The sequence below is a fragment of the Melanaphis sacchari genome, unplaced genomic scaffold (assembly GCF_002803265.2).
Source record: "Melanaphis sacchari strain LSU unplaced genomic scaffold, SCAv2.0 Contig1_pilon_pilon, whole genome shotgun sequence".
NCBI classification, from domain to species: Eukaryota; Metazoa; Arthropoda; class Insecta; order Hemiptera; family Aphididae; genus Melanaphis; species Melanaphis sacchari.
In genome coordinates, this window is record NW_020270976.1 from 4572534 (window position 1) to 4587958 (window position 15425).

General features: G+C 26.8%; 2 protein-coding genes across 2 annotated transcripts; one reads left to right on the plus strand and one right to left on the minus strand.

Annotated features, from left to right (window-relative positions):
• Nucleotides 1–777: 777 nt before the first annotated feature.
• LOC112593166 (E3 SUMO-protein ligase PIAS1-like) lies at nt 778–14764 on the minus strand. Its single transcript, XM_025337498.1, has 3 exons — nt 14379–14764; nt 2128–2739; nt 778–2069 (listed from the first exon to the last, which is right to left on the minus strand). Exons 2-3 carry the CDS (start codon nt 2732–2734, stop codon nt 1216–1218), a joined length of 1461 nt encoding a protein of 486 aa, XP_025193283.1. The 5' UTR covers nt 2735–2739; nt 14379–14764; the 3' UTR covers nt 778–1215.
• LOC112593265 (tigger transposable element-derived protein 6-like) lies at nt 3296–7669 on the plus strand. The gene is made up of 4 exons (XM_025337629.1): nt 3296–3546; nt 3752–3946; nt 4302–4401; nt 7595–7669. The coding sequence occupies exons 1-4, from the start codon at nt 3296–3298 to the stop codon at nt 7667–7669; spliced, it is 621 nt and encodes a 206-aa protein (XP_025193414.1).
• Nucleotides 14765–15425: the final 661 nt, after the last annotated feature.

The window sequence follows — 15425 nt, forward strand, 5'->3', positions numbered from 1 at the left end:
ATTCACATATAAATATAAAATACCTACATACTACAAAAAAAAAAAAAATAAATAATAATACAGAAATTAATAATAAATGGAAATAGAGAGTACAATAAAACATAACATAAATAAAATATTTATTTAAATTTGTTATCGATCAACACTTTTCTTGATTTCTAATTCCCTCTTAATCTTTTTTTTTAAGTTTTCTGCTCCAGATAATTTCTTTTTCGGTGCCATTCTAACTAAAGCGTTTCCTAAATTAATTGTAATAATTTGTATAATATTATTAATTAATTCTTATCAAGTATAAATTATACTAATATACTAATATAAGGTATATTAAACATAAAATAAATATAGTATTCCAACAGATGCAGCAGCAAACGTGTTAATAAATAATAAATTAAAATATATTATATTATTTACTTTCTATTTTCTGTTAAAGTTATAACTTACCTAATAACTAGTGAAATTTAATCGTCAACTAGGCGATGGCGTAAGTACTCGTTTCAAAGAGCAAAAACAAAATGACAATAAAAGTATGATCACTGACCCGTATAGTACGATCGTCAATCAGTAAAATAATAATATAGGTATAATACTATAATAAAATTAACGTGTATTTTTAAACACACAGAATAAGCTGATAAGTGATGGACGGACGAGACGTAGTCATGAGTCACAATGGCTTGACGCGATCCCGATTAAACGATAACAAATATTCGGGAATTTTTATATTTGTAGAACAATACATAAGATAAACATTTTACGTTAGTACGCTAAACAGAATAACCATAATAATAATTATCTATATTTCAATACAAAGTTTTAGGAATTTTATATTTAATAAAAAAAATTACTAACAAAAGTGTGCAAAATTGTAAAAAGCAATTTCGGCGCTCCCCTGAAAATGGCGCCCTAGGCGACCGCCTGAGTCGCCTTACCCTCGCGCCGGGCCTGATTATGAATACATTTTGGTGAATCATTTAGAACTATTGATTTGATAACTTCGTAAATATTATCATAAAATGGCAACTTTTGAACTTGAGGAGATAAATAATTTATTTCAATAACTTCTACTAGTTAGGAACTGAAAATCTAATAACAGATTGTTGTAGCTATTATAAATCTTGTGCCTTATTTAAAAAAAAAACATCTGGATTTAAATATACAGCATGAGCAAACCTGATCTCATTATCTTGTTCTTTTTCCAACTCAAACAATGGATTTTTAATCATCCAAACATATAATGTCAGAATCATAAGTAATACCCATCGAATTAATTGTATTACTCGTATCTTCATATACATACCATGTACCATTTGATAAAAGCATTATATCTGTAGAGCCATTTAGTCTTGGATTCCTGAGAATTTCCAAAAAATAATCAAATATTATTATATCTTTGAACAAGCAAGGTTTATAACATATTGGGCATCTCCATGTTGGCTTATTTTCATTCATTTTAAGAAATGTATAAGCATCGAAACATTTTAAATGACGACAATTGGCTGATTTTGCAGGTATATTCATTCTGAGTTTACTTAGTGGACACACCAAGGAAACACAATAATACGTAGTGATCAAATCTGAATTACATTTTGCAAACATTTTAATTATATCAACTTTGGTCTTTTCTGAACTTCTTCTACTATTTTTTAGAATACTTTCCAACAAATCTTTGGCAGTCAATAGTTGTACAACACACATTTTCAGAACATATCTATTTCCGTTAGGAGTCCACTTTATATTGAGAGTATCTTCAATGCTTGAAGTAGATATTACAAATTTAGTACAATCAATAGGTTCTGCAGATGGTCTACGTTCAGTTCCTGATCTCGAATCAATAGGTAGAAATATATTTGATCCAGTACCAAAACTAATTTCAAGACCAGGAGGAAAACAATCTGATACCTCATGTGAAAAACATTGTGAAAACATGTAAAAATTTTTTTTCAGCTCACAAATTCTAATTTGTAATTTAAAAGTATTTTTATTTTTTCTAGTGTCAATGTTTGAAATCTTGTTGAGAAGTTTGACGTGATCAGATGACAGAGCAAATTTGATTTTCTCTCCATTCGCAACTGAAACAAAATATATATAATTAGTATAATTTATTTATGAAGAATGATCATAAAATACATTTTGGCGAATCACTTAGAATTCTTGGCTTGATAACTTCGTAAATGTTATTATAAAATGGCAAACTTTTGAACTTGAGATGGGTTGAAAATAAGGCGAAAGACTTATCCTTCTCATTATTCAATTTATCGTTATTAACATTTTTTGACACCTCATTGATATTTAAGGGCATTTGAGATGATACTGCAGTAATAACTGATTGTTGACGGTTGGCCGTATACTGAATATTACTATCAACCATGATCTTTGCAGGAACAGCATTTTCATCAATTGAGTTTTTACGTTTGTCTCTTTGAATTTGAGGTATAACCCGAGTTGATTCAGCTTGATCCATTTGTATTGGTTCATAACCACATTCTATTTTTATATAAGTGGTCGTAGGCAAAGACTCATGCATTTTAAATATCTTAGATTTATATTTATGGTGAGTGATTGGGATAAAATGAGTTGTATCAGTCTTTAATAATTCAATTGCCCGGCTTTTTAATTCATCTCTGTCTCCGCCTATAAATGTATCGTCGAAAGCTTCCAATAGAGCTCTGAGATCACAAGTCCGGAAAGAATTCAGCATATTGATACAACTTTCATCAGTAATATAGTTATTCATAGTCACTAAAAAAAAAGAAAGGTAATTAATTTAAAAATTGTATTTTTATAAATTTATAGTTTTAGTATCACATAATAAAAATAAATATATTATTGGTGATGATAATAATAATTATAATAATAACAACTATAATTCTTTAAATGATATTCAAAATATTCTCAATCTCAATACTTTATATAGTCGTAGAAAAAATGCAGATATTTCCTTCTTTTCAAAGTTGATAAATAGCTCAAATATCATTTTCTTCACTATAAGTGCTTATTCTTTTCCAAAAATCGCAATATAACTTCAGATCACGCCCCGATTTTCATATCAAAACCCACCAAACTAATTGTGGCTAAAATAACTCTTAAAAGAATTTCGACGCTAGAAAATGAGTCTATGTTAGACTTTCAACATAAATAAAACATTTCTTTCAGTAATTTATATATTATATATAGTAAATTTCGTTACAACAAATACCGATACAACGAAAAATCGCGTTATAACAAATGTCATAAAAGTCCTCTACCGAAAAGCTATTAAAACATTGTTAAACGAATCTCAATACAATTTGCTAAAATGCTCAAAGTTGAGAATTTCCAAGCAAGTGTTAGATGCTTAAATCGTTTCCGTGAGTGGTATGGTGTGGTGATCAAATGCATTTCTGGGGAGGCAAGTGACGTGCCAATGAATTCAGTTAACGAATGGCGTAATGGAGAAGTTGCAGCACTCATAAAGAAATACAACCCGAACGATGTCTTTAATGCAGATGAAGCTGGAGTGCTTTTTCAGCTTGAACTAAAAAAGACATTAGCCCAAAAAAGAGATAAGTAGATAAGTGTGTAGGAAGTAGAGTTTCCAAACAACGCATCACAGCTCTGTTACAACAAGTAACAAATCGAGAATGGAGAAACAAAAAATTCTCATCATCGACAAATCCGCAAAACCTCGTTATTTTAAAAACTGCAAATCTTTGCCATGCATCTATAAATTTAACAAAAAAGCATGGATAACACAAATAATTTTTAATAATAGGTTGATAGATTTTGATAGAGAAATAAAAAAGAAGAAGAGGAAAATTCTTCTTATCGATAATTGTACTCCACATAATGAACCACCAAAATTGGATTACATTCGTGTGAAATATTTACCACCTAACTGCACAGCTGTACTTCAACTTCTTGACCAAGGTATCAACAGAGCTGTAAAATTACACTACAAAACTGTTTTGTTATATCAAATTTTATACGATTTAAATAATAATATCCAAAGAAAATGCAATGTGAAGGAAGTTATCAAATTAATATGCGGAGCTTGGGATAATATCAGTCAATCAACAATAACTAACTGTTGAAAACATGCAACTGCAACCAAAGAAACCAATTTAGCAACAGAAGTGGCCGAATATGGTGAATCAAATACGAACGGCGTCTAAAAATCTGAGTTAGAGCAAATTTGAATCATTGCGAAAAATAAAACATCGTTCCTGACGACGTGCATTTAGAAGATTGTTTTAGTGCAGATGACAACTTTCAATGTGTTATTAACTAATCGAAGTAGAAATAATTTAATCCATTAAAAACAGCGAAGATGAAGCCACTGATGAAAGTAGTGAAGATGAAAAAGCTGTAATAGAAGATGATGTGTTCAATGTCACTTTATCAGAAGCCTTATCAAGTTTGGAAGTAATGCGAACATTCATTATATCACAAAGTGATGTACCAAACTTCATCTTTACAAACTTTCATCAACTAAAAAATTATTTACTTTCCATTAAAACAGCAAACCTTGTTCAAAAAAAGATTGTCGATTATCTACAATATAAGTTGTTTTTTTTCGCAAATTATTTACATTTATATTTGAATTATTTATTTGAACTTGAATAACATAATTTTTTTATTTGAATTTTTGAAATTTTGTTACAACGAAAAAAAAATTCGGTCCCTTGGAGTTTGTTGTAACAGGAACTTACTGTATTTTAAAATGTATGTAAATTAAATTCCTTATAAAAAATAATCAAAACATTGTTAAGTGTTCTCTAATTTTTTTAATGATTTTCTCGGAAATTTGCGAGCATCGTTAACAGTTAAGCCCTTTAAACGTCAGTCAATTAGTAAACCTATACCTCAAGTACGAAATAAAAGGCATTATGAACTTCTGAAACCAACGAGTAACAGAAAACAATAGTAGAAGCTGTTTAAATATAAACTGCTCAAATACGTTTTTCTTGAACGAGCAGCGAGAATAATAATTGAAAGCTGATTGACTACGTACTACATAAGTCCGTTTGAATGAAATAATTGACTAATGATAAATATGTCTGGTAATCAAATGAAAACACAATGTTTGATTCAAACGAATCTACGCGTTGATTTGAATCTTGCTACGTTAAATTACTACAATGCTAATTATCAATTATTATAATCTTCGTAAATGTTATTTATGGAAAAATAGATAAGTTATACGAATTTTGCAATGCATTAAAATTAAAAAATTAAACTCTAAAACTATGCTGCGTAAGTGGAAAAGTTAAATTGCCAAAATTGCATTTGTCAGTCAAATACCATTATCAATGTTGGTATCATGAGACTCAAATTAATCGAAACACTATTTTTTTAAACATACACAAATACAATTCGTGTTTCAAATCGTTCAATGCAACAGAAATAACATGTAACAATTACATGGCGAAGTTCTAAAAGCAAGGGCAAATTTATCATCGCGCTGGATCACTTCTGCCACTGCCGGGGGCAGTTCACTAACTTATCCAAATTTATTTCATGGGAATCTCTGATGCATAAGTTCGTCAACGTTGTCGATTCAATACCAGCACTAATCGAGGAATTTTTGCTACATTACAAAATTTGTTCCATCAACACAACGAATAAGTTCGACTATTAAGGACAGCACTCAAGCGAATGACAACTGATGATTATGTAGTTGTCATTAGAACAGCCACAATATCAGTTAACCAAAGATAATACAACGCACCAATAATGAAGTGGTGATTTTCATAATAGGAGAAGAATTTAATTCATGTAATATATAGGTCTTTATCGCAAAGATGGTAATGTTCAGCAAGTCTCCTTCATTTAAACGATGCGTTAAAATTTTATACCAACAAAAAGAAGATGAATATAATTTTAGTACCAAAACGAGAAATCAATAAACAGATGAAGAGATCAATAAGGAAGTCAGTGTAAATTAATTACTATTCATAACAATTCAGAATTCATGATAATGCAGACGTTCACAAATATAATTTCAGCGATTGTTTCATCAATACATGGTAAATATGTATGCAAAAATCGAGACAGAACGACTTCTCTTCATTTGATTGAATTAAACCAAGCTACACTCAGAAGAATACATTCATTTATGCAAAGCAATTGCTACTGATTGCAATCCCAATTAACTGAGAAAAATGGTCACACTGTCAGCTACGTTCACAAGAAACTCACGGCACATGCATAGGCACAAGATACAAAGATAAAGTCTTTGAATACGGTCGTCTAGATTTATTTATCACATTCGCATGCAATCCTACGTGAAATAAAATAAAAAAATTCTATTGCCTGAACAATGTCTACAGATCACCATAACATAATCACGCGTGTATTCAAGCAAAAATTAAAATTTATAATGAATTTCATTGTCAATAATATTGATTTTATAAACACAAATCACTAAACAATAAGTAACATTAAATACAAGAAGCAAGAAACGCAGAGAGTATTAACACACAATAATGATGATTTTGAATGACATACAAGAAAAACAAAAATTATCTCCTAATCAATTTACTGAAACTTTTTATAGCAAAATCGCAAGCATATGTTTTATAATATGAATTATAATTTTTAATAGTCTTGATACTTGACCATAGGTAATAAAAATGTTGTCCTTGATTAGAGGAGGTGATATAAAAAAATTAGTAAAATGTATATTGAGAAAACTAATATCAAATGAATATCCCAGAATATTCACCTATAATGGACACAAAAGTTCCAAAAATACTTTTAAATTTTAATAAAACCTTTTTTTCATAACTAGTATGTACCTATTTAATTTATTTTTATTAGGTGTAAAATTTAATGATTGAACAGGGCCAAAAACATTAATATAGAAATGTATTTACAATTTACCCTATTTCAATTGAAAACCTATACTTATTATAAGATAATATTTATTATTGTTAGTCAGTTTAATATATATTATAAATATATTCCTGTTTTTTATTCTTGGAATTTTTACTATGTTTAAACTATACTCTATTTACCCAAATAAAATACAGATATAGGTACTTAAATTTAATTTTAATGAGATAAATATTTGGTTTTTTTTTATAAATTTAATTTCGAAGTTGTCCTATAATATACATTTATACTAGATTAAATTATTTGGTATGATAAATATATCTAAATAAGCTAACATTAAATTTGATACAAAATGTATTTCATAAAGTACATATTATTATTAATGATGCATAATTTTTAATTATTTTTAATAACTCTTTTTATTATTTAATATTTTAATGAAGTTAAATTAACTGATAAATTTATATTACTTTTAACTATATCTAAAATATATATATTTTAGATATTAGATAGCTATTTATTTGTTGAATATTTAAATGTTTTTTAATAACACAAAATATTATTTTTAATAAATTAAAAAAAAATTAAACTAAAAAGATGTTGTATAAAATATTTATTTACATTAATAATATATCATAGGAAAATGAATAATACTGTGGCAAATATGGTAATATAGTCCTTAATAAATTAGTTGATTATTTAAATTTTGCCCAATATACATGGGTTAAAAATAATTATAAAAATTTAACTAATAGTATAATACAACTTTGTTTTGTTATAGAACTTACACATACATCTAGAAATTCTACTCATAAATCAGTTTAAAAAATTGAAACAATTACAAGCATACAGCTGAGCCAAGCTGGCGAAGGAGCAAAAACTTAGAATTAGAAATAAATATACTTCCAATTTTTATGTTATATTACTCTTAAAGTTAATTTAAATTCTATTAAAAGCTTTTATTAATATATCAATACAAAATTAACATATTATTAACTTCAACATAATATTATATAATTTTTATTTGGATATTCTATGAATATGAATAATAGTTTTTTAGAAATATTATTTAACTATCTAGTAAAGAGTCTATTAGGAGTCTAATTTAAACATGCATTGGTTATTATAGTAATTGCCGATTACAATTATTCAATAATTATTAAATTAATGATTCATTACATGATATGGATGATTTATAATCTTAAAAAAAAAAAAAATGATTTAAATATTATAGACTAACAATCTTAATATAAGAGTTAAACACCTAAACACAAAATTTATTCCCAAAAAACTTTAAAAAGTGTATGAAGTTTAATGTGATAGTTCCTTAAAGTATTCTAAAACTTCAATTAAATGTATTACAGAAAAAATCAAAAAAATATTTGGAAATGATTTTACAACCCCGAACTAAGTAGGGGACTTACAAGGAATTCAAATCGAAAATGTTTGGGGAAAAAATAAAGTTTCTAACATAAATAACACCAAAGTTATAATTAATTAAAATATATGAAATGGAGAGTTAACTTTTAACATTTAGTGTAGGTACCATACCTGTATAAAACATATCTCTCGTTCTCACTAATTATTAACAATTTTTAATGAAGTATAAAGCTTTAAAAAATAGTACTAATAATAATAAAACTAGGGAAAAAATGGAAATAATTTACAAAATTTATCCTGGTTATTCAGATGAGACTAAGTTGGCCAGCTTTTTTTCACACTTTTTCATTACAAACATTTGAACAACAAGGACTAGAATTATTAATATGACTATCCAAGTCTTATTTTATCGAGGGATTTGATTTATTTATGAAATTGTAATTTAATTTAAAATTGTGATGAAGTTATTATATCCTATAAATTATAGACAATAAATAGTGTTATAATAGATTGTCTATATAGATAGGAAGATATAAGTTTATTAGGGAAGAACAAATGTTGTGATGACACATTACAATATCAGGTGTAACAGTTCATATTACAGTATTAGCAGTTTTATTTAATCTGTGGTATTAGTATAATTAGTATGGTTTTTAAGTTACCACGTATGACCCAATGCTGCTGCACGTTAATGTGTTATATCATTATATTTATTATTATTCACAATATTAAAATTTGTTTACTAATAATTTAATTTTCAAATGTGTCTGGATTACTTTATTAATATCTATCATTTAACATGATTTTACCATTTTACACTAAATACTTACTATTATATGACTAGTACTTATGATTGTACATACCAATATTATAATTTATTAAATTTTTTAGTTTATTAAATTAATAAAAAGAATAATGAATAATTACATCAAGTAATTCACCTCAATAAATATTTAATAACAATAATGATGAATAATGATATTGATAAGTACTGTTTATATTATTATCATTATGTATTATTAAATAAATTTATATTATAATTTACATAAACAATTTTATTTAAATAGTAAGTAGTGTTAAAGAAAATTATAATAAGCTTTATTTATTTATCTATTTATTACAAATATTGGTGATTTATTGACACATGGTTCGACAAACAATTTTCTTTTTGTGTTTATTTTTCTGTATGTTTCAATTCAACGCAATATTGCTACTTTATCTATGCTTTTGACTACATCATATTTAAATTTTATTTTTATGTATGTACCTACGTCCTACATAATATAATGAATTTTCTGGAATAGGCTCTGAAAGCATTACTATTAGAGGGCTATCATTATATAATATATTAAAGTTTTAAGTAGTACAATCTTATATAATACCTATGTAAAAAAATAGTAATATTACTAATATTTATTTTTTTTAAATTCTGTTTATTCTAAGGGCCCCAAAGTAATATTTCTAAGAAATACCCATATTAACCAACTATTGTGTTATTAAAAGGTAGTGCATTTAAAAATTTATAATCCACTAAAATATTAGACTGATTTGAAGATTATTGTGCACATTATTATTTTAGTGAATTTTTTGAATTAGTACAATTATTTAATATATAATATATTATTTTTTTTTTTATATTATATTATTTTTATTAATTTGCAATAGATTATATGTTCTAATATATTTTTATAAATTTTATTATATATTTCTTTTATACGTTTAATTATTTGCTTTATTTAAAAAAAAAAAAGGTACTAAATTCAGTACCAGTTTGTGAAGTAGCATAAGGTAAATAGAAAAACCCTGTTGATTGGTTTTTTTATAAATATAATTTTTTATAAAGTTCCATAATACATCATTTTTTTTTTTTTATTATTAATTCTGTGAAAGGGCGGGCTAAGTTTGCTTAATTTTTTTAATGCATTTTCTGTAATGAGAACACATACCTAACAATGATCTAAGTTTTTTCATGTTTTAAGTTGTTTTAACTTGGTTTACTTGGCTATAAATTTTATTTTATATATTGAAAAAAATGTAATTAAATTTAAAATAAAAATAGATATTTTTTGAGATAAGCTAATAAAAATATTTATTTTTCTTATAGCTTTCCTTATTTATTTTAGTGTTTCATCAAGATTATTAACATGAAACATATCAAATAATTAAATAATTTTAGTAACATAAAATTTGAACTTCTTAAAACAATTTGAGAAAAAGATAAGCAAGCAAAAATGATCAGAATCTTTTAGCTTTAAAATAGTTTACCAGTTCTCATATTACAAATAACATAAGAATTCACACATCTTTTTAAGTATTTACTGTGGTTCATCATAGTAATAGACAAACTTGAGCATAGGTAAATTAAAAATTGATATTGTCTTTTAAATTTATTTTTATTCATATTAAATTAATAAATAAGACATTACTTTCACCGGGTAGATAAAATATAAAGTGAGATCTTTTGTCTTATAATTTTAGTTTCCTGAAAAAGCATTTGAATTTAATTAAATAAGTATTATAATACTGATACAATTTTTATTTTATTTTTTTAAATGTATTTATCTTATCAACTTCCTGATATTTTCAAATAAATTATAAGTAAATATGCCAAAAATAGTGTTTGGCAATGATAAAATTGAAAATGAAGTAATAACAAATGTAATGAGTGACTTTGATCATAATCCTTATTATAAATTGTATATACTTATCTTCCAGTTATACCAGTGTATCAGTGGTATCAACATAGAGCTTAAACTCTGGACCCTCGGGTTAAAAAATAAAAATTGTATGATCTACCAACTATTTTATCAAGTCTTTACATGTATAATCATTAATCACTGTATTGAAGTATATCAATTTAAAAAAAATTTAAATTTAAGTATACATTATTCAAACTTGTATTTAGTGGTACCTATTTTGCATGATTTTGTGATATTCACTATATTAGAGAATTATTCCATCATGTATCTATTCAACTTCAAATATGAGATAAGCTTCAACAAGGCACTGGATATCTATGTCATATTATTTCAAAGGTTCAACAAGTGATAAAAATATTTCTACAAATTTTTATGACTGGAACAAACATAATAAGCAATAGAGCAATAGACATACATTAATGTCTTTTAATAATATACTAAAAATAAACTCACTACATTCACAGAAAACAACCGTGGTTGTCGATATGAAGAAAGGAAAGAGCTACCCACCTACACTCTACCTACATTTATGTATCTTGATTTTGAAAATTAAAAAAAAAAAAAAATAATAAGAATAAATAAAGTTAGCCCTTTGCCTTGGTTTGGTGGTGTATATACTATATATACAACTAAATGAAGTCCAACCAAGAAAATACTGTCGGAGGTGGTTGGAGTACTTTTATTTCTTGAGATTAGACTTTAAGATTCAACTCAGCTACTGTTACTTCTACCTCCCAAATCTGGGGTCCAGATTTAAATGGACAAGGGTACATGTAACGATTGTCGTTTATTGACATCGTACATTATTCTTTAAGTAGGGCACACGTTGTTAAAATGCTGAGTGTGAGGAATGGCAAGCGGGGCTGACTGCTGACCTAAGGCTTTTAGGCAGCAGTCTAGGGTATATAATGATTACCAATATGTGTAGTGTAGGAGAGTGTGCGACACGGAGCAGAACAAACGACAAGAAGACTCCTCAAACGATCCATGCGGCCATCATCAATCCACACTCACGGCTTGTCAAACCTACCCAGATCGGTAACCTATATTCTATTATATAATTACAAATTATCTGTAAAATATACATTACATTTATAACAACTGTGCTTTACTTGATTAAGGTAACCCTGATCTAGTATATTAATATTACACACCGAGGTCGATTCCCCGAGACCTCGTTAATCAAAACATAACTCTATCGGTATGGCGACGTGAGAGCGCTAGCCAGGTGAAGAGGGGACGTTACAATATTTGTTTTGTGAAAAAATTCTTTATTAAAAAATTTTTTAGTTAAAAAGTTATCTAAATGTTGAACATGGTAAATAGATTCTGGGATGTCTGAATACTTCACTTTTTATGTTCCTTAATTAAGGATGAAGTTTTAAAATGTTTTGAATATTATTAACTTTTTACTGTAAAAGTTTTCTACATTAAATTAAAATAAATTTTAGATATATAAGATGATTCTATTGTAATGATGTGTAGTTATATTATATTATTTGTAATTATTTTAGTTTTATTGAATAATAGAATAATTTTTATAACATTTAAAACAAATAAACTTCTCATTTTTATTCATAAAAAAAGTGTTTACATTGCATACATACGTTTTGGTCATAGGCGGCATGATCATATTACTATTACATACAATTAATATATTTATTTATATAAAGAAGTGCCCTAGAATATTTATTTTTATAGGAAGACTATTAATATAAGCTTTAAAACAATAAAATTATTGTAAAATACTATAAAGTAAGCTATAATAAATATTCAAATATGGACAACATAAAACTTTCCACCCAACTTTTATAGAAATAAGAACAGCAAACCATTTAAAGCAATATTTAACAGTAGTATATACATAAGTAAAAAATTAAACATTTCAATTCTATCAACTAAAAAAGGGAAAATGTTTCTTGCATAGACTATATTAAAATATAATTTCATCAGATAATTAAAGAAAAACTTTTCATCTTATAAAAAATACAATGATTTGTAACATTGATAAGTCAAGTTAGTCAATATGTAATCAAAATAACTAATGCTGTTTATAAATTATTAATTATAAAAACATAATTTGTCAACATTCAATTTCTACCAAAAGATTTTCCATGCAACAGTGACCAACTAGAAACTGAGGTTAAGCTGTTGAAAAATAATACTATAGTTTCAATTCATGAAGCCTCAATTACAAATAAAAATAAAATTTCTCAATGGCTGTTAAAAAACATTTTTAACTAAAAAATACAGAACAATAGAAATATTACAAAAACTACTTTACTATTCTTCTAAAGTTTATGGTGATTCTTGAGACAAGCTATACTAGATTAAACTCTCTAATGGTTTTGACAGTAAAATAAGATAACAATTAACATAAAAACTATAACTGTTAATAAAAAGTGCAAAACTAAAGTAAAAAGTAATAGATAGGACTTATTATAATAGAAAAGGAATAAAATTTCCTATGTATTATAAATAATTTTAATATGTCTTTTCATTAGCATTGGTTATAGTTTATATGTATATGTGTGTGTTTACTGTTAGGTACTAGAATACTAACTTAATATTATACAATGGTATAAAGTAGAAATAAGGAATTGATATTACCACTGTTAATAATTAATATGCATACATTTGTGGAGTGACCTGTTATGTATATTACAAAATGGTGTTTTACATACTCTACTATAGTACATAATAATTATTTGTACTTTAAATTAAAAAATCAGAAACAATAGTATATTTTTTTTGTAAAGTATAAAATTAAAATTTTCTATTTTTTTACAAAAAAAAAAAAAAACTAGACAACAATTGATTGTTATTCAAAATAATAGTATTTTTATAATTTTTCAAGCAGATGTTAGCGTGGGCCCCAAAAGTTTAAAATATACAAAAAAGAAATACATAAAAACAGTATGTTCTAAAAGCCCAGTAATATCTCTCTAAATTAACTCAGTGACTAATCAATATCATATATTAAAATAGTTTTTTTAACACTTATCTGTAAGAAATATATAACATAGTAAAATGAACATCAATTTTTAAAAATTAAAAAATTAATTAATTGAACTCAAAACAATTTATTTGTTTTTATTTAAAATGTTTATTGTATGAAAGTAATTATATATGAATAAAAATATATTGCCGGAAGGTTGAAAACCCATTGATTCCTATTCAAAAAGATATTTTAGAGTCGATTGTAATATTAAATTTACTAAATAGTAGGTAATGTACCTAAATAAAACTTAAAAAGTACAAACAGTGATTAAATCTGTTAGTTCTACCTTTTCATTATGAAAAACCTTACTTGCTGTGTAAATAAAAGCAACAATGTTTTCAAATACTTTCAGATTCAGTATTTTAAAACATGCATTTTAGTAGGTAAATAAAAATAATAAATGAGAACGATTATTAAAACTCAAAAATGTCATAATTCCCTACAATTATAATGAAACATTTAAAAAGCGCTACATTATAGTTTACCTGTATTAATTTTTCTTTTTTCTTCTTTTAATTGAACGGCTTATTGACTTAAATCTGAATAATCGATAGGGTCGTGTTTACCGTCGGAATGTTGACGTAGCGTGACGACTATTCTTGTTGTTTTACAACTGAATCAAAGTTATAAAAACCTTGCGTGGATGATATCTGCTGAACGCCGGAGTGAACGTGAAAATCGTCGCCGAACAGAAAATAATAAACAATTTAACAGTCATCGACCAAAAACCAGAAACGATTTACTTTTACTGGAAAGAAGACTCCCGAAAAGCCAACGCCCAATGCAACTGCAACGACGCAAAGGAGTCGCGCGTTCACGATAAGTTGGACCGTGGTCACCAGGTGACGCAGCATGGAAAAAAAAACGACGAGTCGATGACGTGTCAAACGGAGAAGAATCACTACCCTGTCGCGCGCGAATCGCGTCCTTGACCGCGTTGGTTGTGTACCAACAACGGTAACAGTGTAGCCTGCGATGATGCGTACAATAGTTCCACGGCAAAACAATCGATCGCGCGCGTGGGCGGATGAGCGCATGCCAAAATTTCGTATCACGTTTCGCGTCCATCGTTTCTTATCGCCGCTGTACTGACTACTGACTTGTCAATGACAAGTTTTATTCGGGACGCCCGTGTGTCCCGGTTTTGGGAAAATAATTAAAACAGTTTGATTGGACAATTTTTTCGAATAATATTGTAATCGAGTCAAAATGTTATTGTTATTAAAACGGTATTTCCGTGTAAGAGTAATAGTTTAACAGACTGGAAAAACAAAATTGCTAGCGAAAAATGGCAATTTTTTTTTTTTTTAGTTTGTCAATACGTCATGAACAACACTCTGAACTTTCAAAGCTAGCCCAATATGTTTTTGCAATACCAGCGCACAGCGCATTAGCCCAGACGTTATTTTAGGACCGTAAGTTAATTTTTTCGAGTCAGGTGTTTGTATAATTTAATGTTATTATTTTACAATTCGCTATGGTATTGCAGGTCTACGCATATTATTGTGCTAAATATATTTATTTAGTATTAT